Source organism: Hoplias malabaricus, chromosome 1 (genome assembly GCF_029633855.1).
Source record: "Hoplias malabaricus isolate fHopMal1 chromosome 1, fHopMal1.hap1, whole genome shotgun sequence".
NCBI lineage: Eukaryota > Metazoa > Chordata > Actinopteri > Characiformes > Erythrinidae > Hoplias > Hoplias malabaricus.
Window position 1 is genome coordinate 75,122,829 of NC_089800.1, and position 12,268 is coordinate 75,135,096.

Consider the following 12,268-nt stretch of genomic DNA (forward strand, 5'->3'; position numbering starts at 1 on the left):
CCATGTTTCCTCTGATGTACACAAGTGGTTAGCTGAAAATATGCCATAATTGTTATCTTCTGTATTTCCTAATTTAAAAAGACATCGTCTAGGACTGATTCAAAAACTATAATCTTTAAATGAACATGCTCATGAGTGGTTATGCTGGGAGCTGCTACATGCTCTTTTCATTATTTTCTGAGGTCAAGGAAAGACTGTTTGCTTTAGTTGTTTATTATGTGTTTTTTGTAGATTACACAGTTATAAGTGGCAAAATATATCGCTAGGAGCAACAATAGCCTTGTCTGTGACTTTTTTTAAATACTTATGTCTGTCCATTACTGTGCAGAATAATGAAATAAACCAGCCTGGGGCATTATGGGAAATGTAGTGCCTGTAGTGAACTCGCAGGCTGTGTTCTGTAGTTCTACTCAGCAATCTAGGATAAAATTGGCATTTCAGTGAGGCACAGCAATATATTTCTGGTACGTGTGTCCCAGTAAAATTGGGTCTAGCGATGCCCCTGATGTTAAAACATAACTTTTACTCAGTCAGACAGCACGTTTGCATTGTTTCACTGTTTCACATGACGTGTGAATGAATAATAACCATCCACTGCACACATTCTCCAGATCTTTTTTACCCTCATTTACTTCAGGCATAAGTGATGGTGACATGAATCCAGTGATGCTTCTCGTATATCTATATTTCTGCCAAAAAACACAAGTGCCAATCGCATGTCAGTGTCCAGCCAGTTTGATGTCATTATCTCTCATTCTTATTGAAATTTCAATGTCTTCTCCTTTGCTTATGTCTGCCCTTTTGCCTGTTTGTTTCTTTCCTTCTTTCTTTCCTCTCGTCACATTTTTTAATCTCATCGGTCGCAGTCAACGTGAGGGAGCGGGGTAAATACACGGTTCAGATTCTCCTTGTTTCAGCATTGCTGCCCCCTTCTCTCTAGTCCTTGTCTTGTCCATCCTTTCTGTGTCTGTTGTGTGTAGAATGCAGTGATCGATTGCTCTGTTGTTGGAGGTGGAAATGCATGCCTTTAGTAGGACAGACAATAGGAGTGACAATGCAAAGATTCTACTCCTGCCTTTTTGTCTCTTTCTGTCTCTCTCTCTCTTTCTCCATTTCCCGCTTTGTCTCTCTCTTTTTCTTCCCTCTCTCCTGTCTCCTACATATTAAATGCTTGTCATTTATCTGGGATTGGATTGTAAACGTCAGTGCACTAACATTTCAGAAGAATCGCTAAATGATAAGATCCAGCTGTCGCTGCTTTGCCTCTTTGCCTGACCAGACCGATAAACCTGTTTAAATCATATCTTCAATGTTCAATATGTTCAACTGTAAAGATTTTATTGTTTTCTTAGTGGTGTGTCTCAGAATGTCCAAAAACACTGCCTACTTTTCCTGATCTGAGGCCTGTTTACATCTTGCATTAACATGGGATTCATGTATGGATTGTAATGCATTCACAGCTTGACCAGGTGAGATCTGATTTAAAAGGTTCAGCGATAAAAGGCCATCAGGGAAAGCCTGCTGTGAACATGCCTTCTCACGGCTTTATGATTATGTTCATGTTTGTGATAAAAATGCTTATGTAGGCGTCAGTAGCCTGAACAGACACCCACAGGAAAGTGTTTTTAAAGTGTTTATCAGGCAAGAAATCACACCCCACACGCCATGTAGGCAAAGACAAATATAAATCTACAGTTTTTAAAGTCTGTAGATCAACATAGGTGGGTTTACATTTTGTTTAACATTGCATTTTTCCTCTTCATGGTGGAATTTATAAAGGAGCACACAAAGGAGTTTCTAGGAATAAGTTTATGTGTAAAATAGAGAAACGATTTCGTGGAAGGCCAGGATTAGTTATTTATTTATCGTTACACTTATATAGCGCCTTTCTAGATACCCAAGGATGCTTTACAATCAATGCTGCTCAGATGCCATTCCATTCAACACTCAGCCCACACACACACTGGTGAGAAGTTTAAATAATGAAAGCCGAATGCTTCAATTAAACCAGTTGCTCTCAAACTGTGGTATTAGTAGCACTAGTGTACGTGAAACAGCAAGAAGTGGTGCATCAAATAACCTACAAAATTGTACTACTTAATTAAGAAATGTATTCATAACGGAAAATCTAAAGTTTGTATGTGTAAATTACATAATGTTTCACAGTTTTCATAATTATGCCCCAATGAAATTAATTTGTGTTGTAGAAAAATACAATGTGCTGCACATACACTGTAGTCGATGACGTCTAAAAGGGAACGGCAGATCGATTTTTTTTCCAGGGAAAATCCACGTAAAGAAAGCCCAGTTTCAGTAGCATACTGGATGCAAGCAAAGGCAAGAGACCAATGTGAGCAATCTGGATTTTATTATAAAAAGGGCAAAGCAAAAATGAGAAAAACAAGCTGAGACCAAGCCCAAGAAATACTCTGAAGCCCAGGACTAAATCCAGAGGCAAAAATTGAGAAAAACTAAGTGAGAATTCTGTACACATGAAGACACAATAGAAGATAACACTTGGCTGAAGGAAAAACATGGCTGTTCTTCGCATCATTACAGCCGTATAACAGAGTTTAACACAGCATCCTGCCTCCTTCACCTACTGTGAACGCCCCAAGTGCCCGCCTCACTCTTTTCACTTGAGGTAATCATCATAGGTGGTGCTTGGAGGTTTTGGTCTGATATTGGGTGGTACTTGGTGTAAAAAGGAGCAGTCCACAACACTAAACAAAAACTTTGTTCTGTCACAGTTCCAGAGAGAGTAAAACAGAAGAACAGGTCAGACCAGCTCATTTATTCACCTGTTCTGAAATCAATTTGTCATTCAAGCTTAAATGATGCACCATTCTAGGTGGGATTGATATGTATATTGTAAAATTAACACTCATACATACTCAATACAGACCCCCTCCGGTGATTAGTTACCACCAAATGCCCAACCAGTTTGAATAGTTCTGGCGATGGCCCTAGTCCTGCAGCTGCTCCGATTTGGGCAGTAACCAGTACAACAACAGTCCTGAGTCATTTTTTTAACATGACATAGGTCTGGGCTGGTGGGAAACACTTGTGCCTGGTTTCAGATACAGAAAACACATGACACAAGAAATGCAAATACATTTGTGGGTAGCCATTCATTTAGAGAGGACTCAGGAACACACCCTGGAGGGGGCGCCAGTCCTTTACAGGGCGACACACACATTTACTCACACTTTTCTGAACACTTTGTGAGTCACTAATCCACCTACCACCATGTGTTTTTGCAAAACCTGAGCATCCGGAAAGAACCTACGCAGACACGGGGAGCACACACCAAACTCCTCACAGACAGTCACCCGGAGCGGGACTGGAACCCACAACCTCCAGGTCCCTGCAGTTGTGTGACTGTGAGACACTACCTGCTGCACCACCTAGCAAATATGAATAGAGGGACAGAAAGGGTCTTTGCTTTTCGGACAGGCAATGGAAGTTTGTTCCACCATCTTGATGCTTGCATTGTGAGGGATATTAGTTCAAGCTAAGCCGTGCTTGAAGCTCGAAGGGTATCAGTGATTTAAATCTGACGCGAGCACTGAAATGACATGTTAATGTAAGTTGTAAACAGTCTCTAGGAAGATGCAGGAGCTGGCAGTAAGGTAAACAACTCTTTTTCCTCTGTAATAAAGAGATGGTGTGTAACTTTCCTCTTTTACTTTCCCTTAAGGCTCAAAGGTGCTCCAGAATGATGAGTTTACTAAAGATCTCTTCAGGTTCCTACAGCTGCTCTGTGAGGGTCACAACAATGGTACGTGTTTAAAAAATAAATTAAATATATGTATTATTTTTCATGCCAGTGCAAAATTGTTGGCTAACTAAAGAAAAGCCATTTGTGTCTGTGAGACAATCATACCTACTTAATTTCTCTCAGACTTCCAGAACTTTCTGAGGACACAGACTGGAAACACAACTACTGTTAACATAATCATAAGCACAGTGGATTATCTGCTTAGACTACAGGTGATGTAGTGTGTTATGCATACACAGGCATACACACATACCAATAAACCCAATTGACAAGTCTTATAATATTTTTCATTGCAGGAGTCCATCAGTGATTTTTACTGGTATTATTCGGGTAAAGACATCATGGACGAGGCTGGTCAGCGGAACTTTTCTAAAGCCTTGGCTGTGGCCAAACAGATCTTTAACTCCCTCACTGAGTATATCCAGGTAAATGAAAATAACAGTCCTTTTTGTTTCTATTTAAAACATAGGTCCTTCCAGTCACCAAAAGGTTTCTTTCAGGGTGAAGAATTCCCCAAAAAATACATATAAATCCTACAGAATTCCTAGCAGGTTCTAATTCAGCGAGATGTTATTTTAATACATCATTATCCTGAACGTTAGACTGTATTTCAAAGATATCTCCTTATTTTTAGAATGCCTTGTGGGTGCTGACTGTCAAATAACCACCCACCTTCCCACAATGTGCCATGGAGGACTGCCCACATGTTCTTGTTTTAACATTCTGGAATATTCTGAAGCTCAGAGCATCTTTAATGCCTTTTTGTTTTCTCTTAGGGTCCCTGTATAGGCAATCAACAGAGTTTGGCTCACAGTAGGTTATGGGATGCAGTGGTTGGCTTTTTACACGTCTTTGCCAACATGCAGATGAAGCTCTCTCAGGCAAGTCTACTGAACATACGTTTACATTCATTTTCTGCACAAATACTAGAGTCCAAAAGTTTGTAAATAATGAGAATTTAAGGATTGCTTAAATGACTTAAGAATTTACCCAAACTTCACAAAATATAGAGTTCATACCCAGCTTGTATAATCTCCATAGAAATGCTTGAAATGAAAAGGTATTTTGCAGAAGCAGGTGCACACAGGTCTTAGGTCACTATGCTCAGGTCCAAGCAAAGGCTACAGGGATTTATCACCAGTTTAAGAACATTTTCAACATGTAGTTTAAAGTCTTTCCAAAAGAGTAGAAGCTGTTATAGCAGCAAAGAGGGCAATGGATTTAAAGCAACTACTGTCAGTTGATTTAATAGGATTTCTACACCTTCTACATTAGCCTTAAAGATAGAATCAGTCAAAGTACTAATAAATTACATGCGTGTGCGTGTGCGTGTGTGTGTGTGTGTGTGTGTGAGAGAGAGAGAGAGAGAGAGAGATACATACATACATACATACCAGAAGGGCTGTTTTATCATGAAAAGCATAACTATGATTTCTATGGCAGCAACAAAAAGATTGTTCTGTATTGGGCCTGAGGTCTGCTAAAATGCAGTATGTCATCAGACTATCACTATATCCAATGATATATTTACATCAGCGTTTAACAAAGTTAATGAGCCTCTGTTTCTTGAGTATTCATATTCTCTCTTTAATTTATACCAGAATTTACATGGATCAGTATTTTAAACACTGGCTCTTTTTAGCTGTTTGTTAATAAAGTTTTTTATTAATGGGTCTTAAGTTGTCTTGAAAAAACACACATGTTGGTTTCTAGCTTACTGTCAGCTCATTGATAAAATGAGTTAGATGCAAAAACTAGCATAGAAGCTAATAACTGAAAAAAACAGCATGGCAACATTCATTCATTCATCATCTGCCAGGGCTTATCCTAATCTGCTTCACACTGGGTATGGAGCCTACCCACAATCACTGGGTGCAAGGCAGGAAGCGTAAGGCAGCATGTCATGACTCTATTGCTCATCATCTATCAGACAAAAAAAATCTAAATCCTAAACCTGAAAAGCAATGTCATAATCAATAAATGTTTACATGATATTTATCTTTTTTTTTTTTTTTTTTTCTTACTTGGTAAAACTCTGCCAATCACAATTCCAGCAAGTTCAGAACATGCTTTCTCAGAGATAAGATGCCAGTTATGTTCTGAATATAATCACATAAAGAACAGTGACCAACTACATGTTTTACTACAGAGAACAAATCGCTGTCAAGTCTCTGTCACTTTTGTGGAACTATATTCTAGCGAGTAATGTACAGTTTTTCAATATGTGTTAATGCTTATTCTTCAATTTGGATACTTTTGTAAATACCCTCTGGCAAACACCATATTTAAATATGACTATTGCCAATTTTTCTTTTTCAGGAGCATTTTTGTGGCCACTAGATGTCTCTCCATCCACAGAAATGTAAAACAAACCCATCAGCTGTCCATGCTCATGCCTTAGTAATTTGACCTGAAAAAAAAAAAAATCCCAATAAGGGCGAGATTTCCAGATGATTTGGACTTAGGGCTCAGACTGGTTGTTTCAGAGCTGTCAAGACCATTGTAATGATGCAGGCAAGGATCTGGACACTGAGGCCCAATGAATTTACATACACATTGGGTCTATTGATGAATATAACTGTGCTGTATAGACAGCTTTTGCTGGATTGTGGAACGGTCATATATTTTTTAATCATGTTACAGTAGTACACTAATGTAGATCTTAATGTAATCTTACTCAAGGTGTAGCGGGTGTTTCTCCCCAACAGCTGACAAGTGTAATTTTGTCTGTATTTTAGAGGCCTTTATCGTTGCTCATTACACTATAAAAATTGACAGGTGCCTTCAGTGATAATATTAGCTCATATAACTAACTGAAAGCCTCTGCTTAGAGCTTAAGAACATACATTTTGGCCAGTCACAAGGAAGGATATATAAAATGGCACATCTGAACTGACTAAAATGAATGTAGAGAACTTAATTGATTCTTTTATTCAATCCTCTTCATCCTGATCAGGGTCATGATGGGTTCAGAGCCCACCCAGAATCATTGGGTGGATGGCAAGAACACACCATGGACAGGACCACAGTCCACTGCAGCGATGATGAAAATGTTAAATATATAGCAAAAGAAAAGTTAGCATCATAATGTTTCATTTTTGAATGTCAAAATATAATGAGCATTACCAGTCCTGACTTTTATTTCTATCCTGACTCATATTCATCTCTATATTGTGGAAGTATGTATTAAATGCTGGGGCATGAAGTGAATAAATGAGTATTCAGCTCCAAGTGTAGACCCAACACTCGTGGAAGATGCTGGCATTCACTCACACGTCCAGAGATGAAAAGAAAATGACCTTTTGATGTATGCAGTGAGAAAAGACAAGAGGAGAGAAAACATGTCCGTTCGCTTCTTTACATCTCCTCATTTTTTTTTCCAGCAGGACTCCAGCCAGATTGAGCTGCTGAAGGAGCTGATGGATCTGCAGAAGGACATGATAGTCATGTTGCTCTCCCTTCTGGAAGGTTCTCTTATGCAATCCTTGCTTAATAATGAGCAAACAGAATGTGTCATTTCCATTCTGTTCACAGTAACTGTTGTTTGTGTGATCGGTCAGATCATTGGGGGATATTTGCTTTTGTGTTGTGTGTTGCGACCGTCACACCGCCATGCTTAAAGAGCGTTCCCACAGTTTTCAAACCCACTGTTCAAACACCAACTTTTCCCAGCGGACCTATTAATGCTCTGCACAGCCCTGAATAAATTTAGCTGTGCTTGTTTCATAGACAGAAAAGCACAATTTCTTGTTAATAAACGGCTTGGAGTATGAAGAGCAAAGCAATGAGCACTAGGTCTACGATCCTTTGAGAGATTAATGGAAAATGAGGGAGACGTTCAGTGTGACATTAAATGTTTAGCATCCTATCACAGAACACTGAGAGTTTAGCAAGACGATAACTGTAAATTAATGTACTTTAGGGTGTATTAGGGTTTTTTCCTCAGTCCACCTGAACATCACCCATCAAAGAGGAACAAGCTAATATTCCTAAGCATCCTGTAACATAGTGTACCTCTGCTGGTATGTGATTTAAAAGAAAAATGTATTACTGAGTTCTTAAAGGGGACATATTATACTCCTCTTTCCACAGTTCTGGAGGTCTTAATGAAATATCTGTGACATGCTTTGGTCAAAATACCACAGGCATCAAACAACACCCTATTTTCACCCTTTAAAAAACATCCTTGTTTGAGCACCTGTTTGTTTAAATGAGAATGAGCCACAGCTCACAGTGCATGAGATCCCAGGAATTAGCAGGAGCTCTGGATTTTACTTATTTTCACTTGGTTCTTCTTCTACTCCTTCCTAGTTTCCCCCTTTTTTAATTTTTCTCTTCTTTATCTGCCCTCATCGTCTGTGTTTTGCTTCATTTAACCTTGTCTTTGAGCTCTCACATACACAAGGGTCCAGGATTGTGATAGGAAATACACAGATTAGGAGACTGAACAATTTTTAAGTTCTTGCACTCTACGTAAAAGGCCTATTCACAGAGTTCGATTTTTACAGTTGAAAAAAAAGCACATGTAAAGTTTTGAAAACAAAAGACGTATCTTAGTGGTGTCTTTCGCTCAGACTGACGGACTGCGAAGCTGCATCAATTTTTCAATTAGTTTGAATGCATTGAAATCAGGCTCAGAGCGCCGTTGTCATGGTTACAGACAAGTTGGGCAGCAAGATGGTGGGAGAACAGCTTGTCAGAACATAAAAGCTTATAGAACAAGCAACATGCTGATTGTAAAAATGTGTAAAATAAGAGGATAATATAATATACATTGCAAAAATGTTGCATCGGTTTATTTTGTGCAAAAAAAATGATGCTCTGTGTGAATTGGCCTTAAGAAGTCGTAAATACCAGAACATCTCATTTTATCAAACATTTTCCGACTTAGGCCACCCACAAGCTGACAGTTTTGTTTTATTTCGGGTAGTATGCACCCCTGATCTCCTCATTAATGTGCTAATGCACTGATAAAAAAGAGATTTTTTAAAAATTATTTCATAACATGTTCTCTTTAAGAAAAAAACATGCAGTGAGAACAGCTTTTGCTGTGGTAAAAGATATAGCCAATATTACTATTAGCCCAAGGAATGACAGAAAGATGAGGATCATAGAATATTATTCTGATTATATGGAAGATGGTGGTGTTTTTATTGCATTTCTGAAGCAAAACAATTTTGGGATGAAATATCATTCATTGATCACTGTCAAAAGTATTATCAGACAGATACCAGTGTAATTTTTTATAAATTAGACCTGAATACCAACCGTAACTGATTAAGCTTTGTCTGTTCAATCTGTCGTCAGGTAATGTTGTAAACGGAACCATTGGCAAACAGATGGTGGATACATTGGTGGAATCCTCCAGCAATGTGGAGATGATCCTCAAATTCTTCGACATGTTCCTCAAGCTGAAGGATCTCACCACTTCTGACAGTTTCAAGGAGCATGACCCTGATGGCAAAGGAGTCATCTCTAAAAGGGAGTTTCAGAAATCAATGGAAAATCAGAAGCAGTATTCCCAATCTGAGATTGAGTTTTTGCTTTCTTGCGCTGAGGCGGACGAGAACGACATGTTCAACTACGTGGAGTTTGTGAAACGCTTCCACGAGCCTGCCAAGGACATTGGGTTTAACGTGGCTGTGCTGCTCACCAATCTGTCAGAACACATGCCCCATGACTCCCGCCTGGCCACTTTCCTCAGTCTGGCCGAGAGTGTCCTCAACTACTTTGAGCCCTTCCTGGGTCGCATCGAGATCATGGGGGGTGCCAAGAGAATTGAAAGAGTTTACTTTGAGATCAGTGAGTCCAGCAGAACCCAGTGGGAAAAGCCCCAAGTCAAGGAATCCAAGCGGCAGTTCATTTTTGACGTGGTCAACGAGGGTGGAGAATCGGAGAAGATGGAACTCTTCGTGAACTTCTGTGAAGATACCATCTTTGAGATGCAGTTGGCCTCTCTGATTTCGGAACCAGACACATTAGAACGGTCAGAAGAAGATGAAGATGACACACAGAGTGAGACTGAGGAACTAGAAGAGGAAGAGGAGGAGAGAACACTGGAATCCTTTTCAGCTTTTACCATGGCTTGTGTGTCTATGAAGAAGAGCCTGGGCAGCCTTCGCAAGCTGCTGACTCTCAGAAGCATGAAAAAGCAATGCAAGAAGTTCAGGAAGATGAGCGTGAAGGAGATGATTCGTGGCTTCTTTTCTTTCTTTTGGATGATCTTTGTGGGCCTCTTCCGCTTCGTCTACAACATGGTTTGGGGCTTCTTCCACATCCTGTGGTCCACTCTGTTTGGTGGAGGCCTGGTGGAAGGTGCCAAAAACATGAAGGTGACAGACATCCTGGGCAACATGCCAGACCCCACACAGTTTGGTATCCACGGCGATGTTCTGGAGACAGAGAAGCTTGATGCGAACGAGGCCTGTTTGGTGGCAGAAATTGGCCAAATGGCAGAGGGACAGCAAGTAGAAGTGGATCTCATGTCAGAGCTGTTGAGTATTCAGCCCAAGAAAGAGGGGGGCAAGCATGGGATGGAGCCTGGCCTGGGGGATGTGTCAGAAGTGACTGGAGTGGACTCTCCATCTCTGGCTGCTGCTGTGCGGCAGAAAAAGGCCCAGGTGAACCTTACTGCTCTAACTGCAAAACTCCAAACTTCTAAAATTCTTAAATTTTCAATTATGTCAGTGATATTTTGGTTTAGAAATCATATACAGAGTAATTGCTGCTGACAGAGGTCTTCAAATCCAGACCTTGGAGACAGGTTCCAGACTGCAATTATAAATTGGCCAGCCAGTGTTACACTATCCATGGATTGCAGCCATGAGAGTCTCATAACACTCTGCCTCTTTGAGTCACAGGGGTAATATATGCTGCATATTGAGGAGAAAAAAATGTTATCTGCTTTTAGCCATATTAGCATTTTCATCATTCCTCTGCTCTTGTCACAGAGTTATTCATACACAGATCATATACAAGCTTTAGTAACTGTGTTATTTTGTGCTTGATTTAGGGTTTTAGTAAGAACTTGTGTTTTATTTCAGTGTGTACTAGACTACATTCACTAGGCACATCTTTTTTGTGTCATATTTGTATCAAAGAATAGAACACATTTTTGGAAGATAATGTTTTATTGCGACTGTCTGTCTAAATTAGTTTTCTGATTTGGCTTAAATGTTCATAAAGTAGTTCTCCTTGTCTGAACATGTGAGATGACCAGTAAATGGTTTCCACACCTCTCTGAATCACCCTACACCCTCTGTAGGGCACAGCGTAGGTCATAAACTAAGACCTTTTGCACTTGCGTAATGCACTGTATGTGGAAAAAAAAACATTTATTCAGCTATAAAGTCCACGTTTCCATATTGACTTAGTGCACTGCCTGTGTGCAGTTTTATTAGTTTTATTATCTGTGATGTGCACTGATGAAGGGAGTATGATGCTCTCTGGGATGCAGTCTGAGCTCCTCTCCACTGACTGACACAGATGAACAGACCTGTGTGTGTGGACTTGTGTGTTTATGAGTAATGAGTAAGTACCCAATATGGCTGCTGCTAAACACAGTGAGTCACCTGCAACCTATGGATATCATAGTCAGGTACATTAGCAGTTGCAGCTATAGTGTCATAGCAGCCTGCCAATTAAAAATTCCAGCCTGAAACCTGGATCAAACATCCGGATTTGAAGACCTCTTTTCTAGGAGGTAGGGCTCTCCCAGATGAGACTAAATCTAAACTAACCCACTTGATTAAGGAAGGAGAAAGTCAAAGGAAATCTTTGCCAAGCAAAGTTGGCACAAGCTTTCATCTTTGAGCAATAGGAGATAATCAAGCTCCACTCTTGCTTCAGATCCACAAGTGTTACTGTCAATCGTTCTGTGAGAGGACAAATCAACACTATGACTTGGAAAGGCTCTAGTCACTGTCAAGAAACTGTTTCTGGGAAAGAGAGACAGAAAAGAACATTTTCTAAGCCAACAGTGAAGTTTTTGCTGGCTATGGGCCACCCTTGAGCTTAGACCTCAATGTTACTGAACATGAAACAGGAAACTGGATTCATGAGAATGAATTCGGCTCCTGTGTCCAGTTCTCCTGCTTCAGATAATCCCATTTAAAAAAGTACCAGAAGTTTGTTGTCATTTTTTCCCCATTGGTAATATTAGTGAGAATAATTCTTTGTTAATCAGCAATGGATTTAACGTCCTCAAAATCTGACCCTTCATTCACTGTCGATATAATCGTTGTTGTCAGAAACTTTTGAAAGCTGTGCCCTCTAGTGGATGCATTGCTTCACATCCATGCCAATGTAAACAATGTGTAGGAGTTAGTGTGAATTTGAGAGTTGCCTCCTTTGTAACTGACCTATTAATTGCTGTACGTAATGGAAGCATAAATCAGCCTTAAGGCTGAACCAAACTCTCTTATATTTCTTTCAAAAACTGAGGCAGGTTTCCTGAAAAGAAAAGAAACAGAATGGAAGTATGTAGTG

General features: G+C 39.8%; 1 protein-coding gene across 1 annotated transcript in view; it reads left to right on the forward strand.

The window, feature by feature from the left end:
• LOC136698520 (ryanodine receptor 3-like) overlaps positions 1 to 12,268 on the forward strand; it is a 218,378-nt gene that overhangs the window by 186,909 nt on the left and 19,201 nt on the right. Inside the window, exons 85-91 of the mRNA XM_066673430.1 lie at positions 867 to 884; positions 3,701 to 3,781; positions 3,905 to 3,993; positions 4,078 to 4,206; positions 4,558 to 4,662; positions 7,168 to 7,249; positions 9,089 to 10,401. Of these exons, the coding sequence (XP_066529527.1) occupies positions 867 to 884; positions 3,701 to 3,781; positions 3,905 to 3,993; positions 4,078 to 4,206; positions 4,558 to 4,662; positions 7,168 to 7,249; positions 9,089 to 10,401 (1,817 nt within the window). The remainder of the gene's footprint in view (positions 1 to 866; positions 885 to 3,700; positions 3,782 to 3,904; positions 3,994 to 4,077; positions 4,207 to 4,557; positions 4,663 to 7,167; positions 7,250 to 9,088; positions 10,402 to 12,268) is intronic.